Below are 3,181 nucleotides of genomic sequence, written 5' to 3'. Positions count from 1 at the left end.
GATCTGAAATCCATAAAGTAGTTAAGTAAATACATTATTTCGAATGCAACGATTTGCGTAAAAACGCCAAACTGACAACTTTTTACAGTGTCGAAATTAATTGTTTTTGAGAGTGTTAGTGTCGTCGGTACATATTTTCTGATATCTGTTTGACTCAACGAACTTTCAAATTGACTTTAAATTATAAAAGGAAATCAAGTTATCTGTTTATCTATCTGCAAAAAATACATTTCTAATTTTCAAATCTTTCAGTCGAGTTGTGCCACGTATAATTTTTTTTATTGACTCAAATAGCACAATGTTCTCCATTCGACTACATTTTTCACGAAAGGATATATATATATATATATATGTATTATATATATATATATTTCTGTATATATATATATATATATATATATATATATATATAATATATATATATTCGTTTGGAGTAAGGCTTTTTTCTTCGGACATTATTAAGGATTACGCCGACTGAGGACGTGCAAAGATACACAGAAACGAACGTCTCGGCCACAAAAAATCTGAGTGACAATTTGTATTCTATATACATATATATATAAATATACAAATATATATATAAATATATATATATATATATATAATACATATATATATACAATATATTTTTTTATTGACTAAAACATCACAATGTTCTCCATTCCGCTTATTTTTTAAAGAAAGAATTATATATATATACATATATAATATATATATATATATATATATATATATATATATATATATATATATATATATATATGTATATATATATAATTCTTTCTTTAAAAAATAAGCGGAATGGAGAACATTGTGATGTTTTAGTCAATAAAAAAATTATATATGAAAGGACAGGTGGGTAAACTCTAGTTTTATATCGAACTACTAGGAGAATCTATATGAAACATTGAGCAAAGCATTGAGAGTGAATAACTATTGGAAAGGCGTTATGTAAATGTTTAGATCTATTTCATTAACAAATGAATACTTAACTCAAATCTCATGTTTTTAGCATACAAATCATCCCGACTCAATAGTATTTGTAGACGGCTGGTATTATTTTGTTAACAAGTTAACTGATGAAGTCTGGAAAAGTAAACTCGTATTCTAAACTTTGGCCAGAAAACTCGCCTTTCAAATATCGATCGATTTAAATGACCCTCATCTTGAAAAAAAAGCTCTTAAATCTGGGACTTCGCAAATCCCAGCTTTGAGAGTTTTTGACAAAATGAAAGATCGTTTAAATCGATCGATTTGTGAATGACAGAGTTTTTGGGCCAATTTCTTTTTAAACGAGTTAGGTTTTTTTCCGGAGTTCGACAGTTAACTGGTTACTGCAGAGAATTTGGTGTATAATATCTTTATTTTATTCTAACCCTCTCCATAATTAGTAACGCGTAATGATATCATGCTTACAATAATAATTTGTGACGTCAGATTATCAAACATTTAATCTCACTCAAATTAGATTTTTGAAGAAAAAAAAGTATCATTTAAATATTTTTGAAAATGTCTTTTACTCAGAAATGACGAAATCAGAATCGATTGAGGGGTAGAATAAAAGATTTCTTACACACTTGCGTTTTGGAATTCGAACTTTGATCCCAACGCGCAGTCGCAAGCTCGTGCAGCGGTTGGGAACACGTCCGGAAATTCCAAAAAGCAAGAGTGTAAGAATCATATATTATCTGTCTGAAAAGGATCTACTCGGTTAATGCCTTTATTTGGCCAAGAACGATAACTTAAGCATGTTTTATGACTCACGACAACTGTTTCCATCACGTCTCGCCCTTTATGTGTCGATGGGTTAATGTGTTAATTCCTATTTCACGTTACAGTTTCATCCAGAGTTGATGGTCTGGAGGGCATGGACAAATCCAGGGGCGAATCCTTCATTGATTCCATCCATAAAGGTAATGGGGAAACATTATGCATATCCAGACCTTCCTACTCTTAAAAAATAAATAAATAAAATTTGAGCTTTTATATAGCGCAATATCCACTAAAATGTGCTCAAAGCGCTTTACAAGGGGTTCCTGGTCAACAGCAACATTTAACATGTAGGACGGGACATGCCGCCTGTTAGGCGATATTACAATTTTTCGGACAAAGACAACGCTGTTAACGGCCAGGTACTCATTTTACACCTGAGTACGGTGAGAGAATGTGAGTAAAGAGCCTTTTCCAAGGACTCAACTATGCGCCGAGCGAGGCTCGAACCCAGGACCTTCCGATCCGAAAGCGAGTGTCATACCACTAGACCACATAGCCTCTTACGAATATTTCGTAGCACTAAGAATTTTGGGCTCCAACCTGAGACCCCCAATAGGGAATGAGATTAGCGGAAGAGTAGCGTCCCTTGATTGGACGTCACCCATAGTCTGTGACGTCACCGGCGGAAAAGTTATTAGAGAGAGAACGTCATGTTGGTTGTGCGAATGCGTCTCTCGTCCTCGCTTCCGGTGAAAGCGGCTTGAGACACTTCAAAACCAAATTGACGTCCTCTCTGTAAGGTGACGTCCAATCAAGGGACGCTACTCTTCCGCTAATCTCATTCTCTATATAAATATCTTTAATTCGATAAAAAATTTTGAAAACAAAGTTCTGGTGCCAGAGTTAGAATGCAAAGGGTATAAATCATTATCTTAACGTATAAAAATAACTTTAAAAAATAAAATAGAATTCCCTTTATTCATCCCCAAAGGGGAAATTTGTCTTTAGGGTCTATTCCAAGGGAAGACTGGAATAACCCAGGCGTCAGCCGCAGTCATGCAGCGTCGTAAAGTGAGCTAGGGCTAGGTGATTTGCTCATGGTCACACACCGAGGCGGATAGTCGATCCCGGTACCTTTTGGGCACGAAGCAAAGACCGTACCGCTGAGTCACGCTGCCCCCTTTATTAAAGACAATTTAGTCATTCATTTTGAAAAACAAACAGATGTCGTTCGGGATTAGATTCCGAGTCTTGAAGTGCTACGTGTGGCCAATCTTGTTATACGGATGCGAAAGCTGGACTACAAATGCAGAAACACATAAGAACATTGAAGCTTTTGAAATGTGGTGCTTGAGAAGGATGCAGAGAATATCGTATACTGCACACAAAACGAACGAAGAAGTGCTAAAACAAACATACCAACAAAGGAAACTAATGCCCTTAATAGCGGATCGACAACTATCCTTTT

The 3,181-nt window shown here is 35.0% G+C and overlaps 1 protein-coding gene across 1 annotated transcript in view; it reads left to right on the top strand.

Moving 5' to 3' along the window:
• LOC144959204 (complement C1q-like protein 2) overlaps positions 1–3,181 on the top strand; it is a 12,313-nt gene that overhangs the window by 1,483 nt on the left and 7,649 nt on the right. Inside the window, exon 2 of the mRNA XM_078891746.1 lies at positions 1,839–1,913. Coding sequence (XP_078747872.1) covers positions 1,839–1,913 — 75 coding nt within the window. The remainder of the gene's footprint in view (positions 1–1,838; positions 1,914–3,181) is intronic.

Source organism: Berghia stephanieae, chromosome 13 (genome assembly GCF_034508935.2).
Source record: "Berghia stephanieae isolate SIO BIC M18660-M18661 chromosome 13, UCSD_Bste_1.3, whole genome shotgun sequence".
Taxonomy (NCBI): Eukaryota; Metazoa; Mollusca; class Gastropoda; order Nudibranchia; family Aeolidiidae; genus Berghia; species Berghia stephanieae.
The sequence above is the reverse complement of the archived record's forward strand: the minus strand, read 5'-3'. Positions and strand labels throughout refer to the sequence as shown.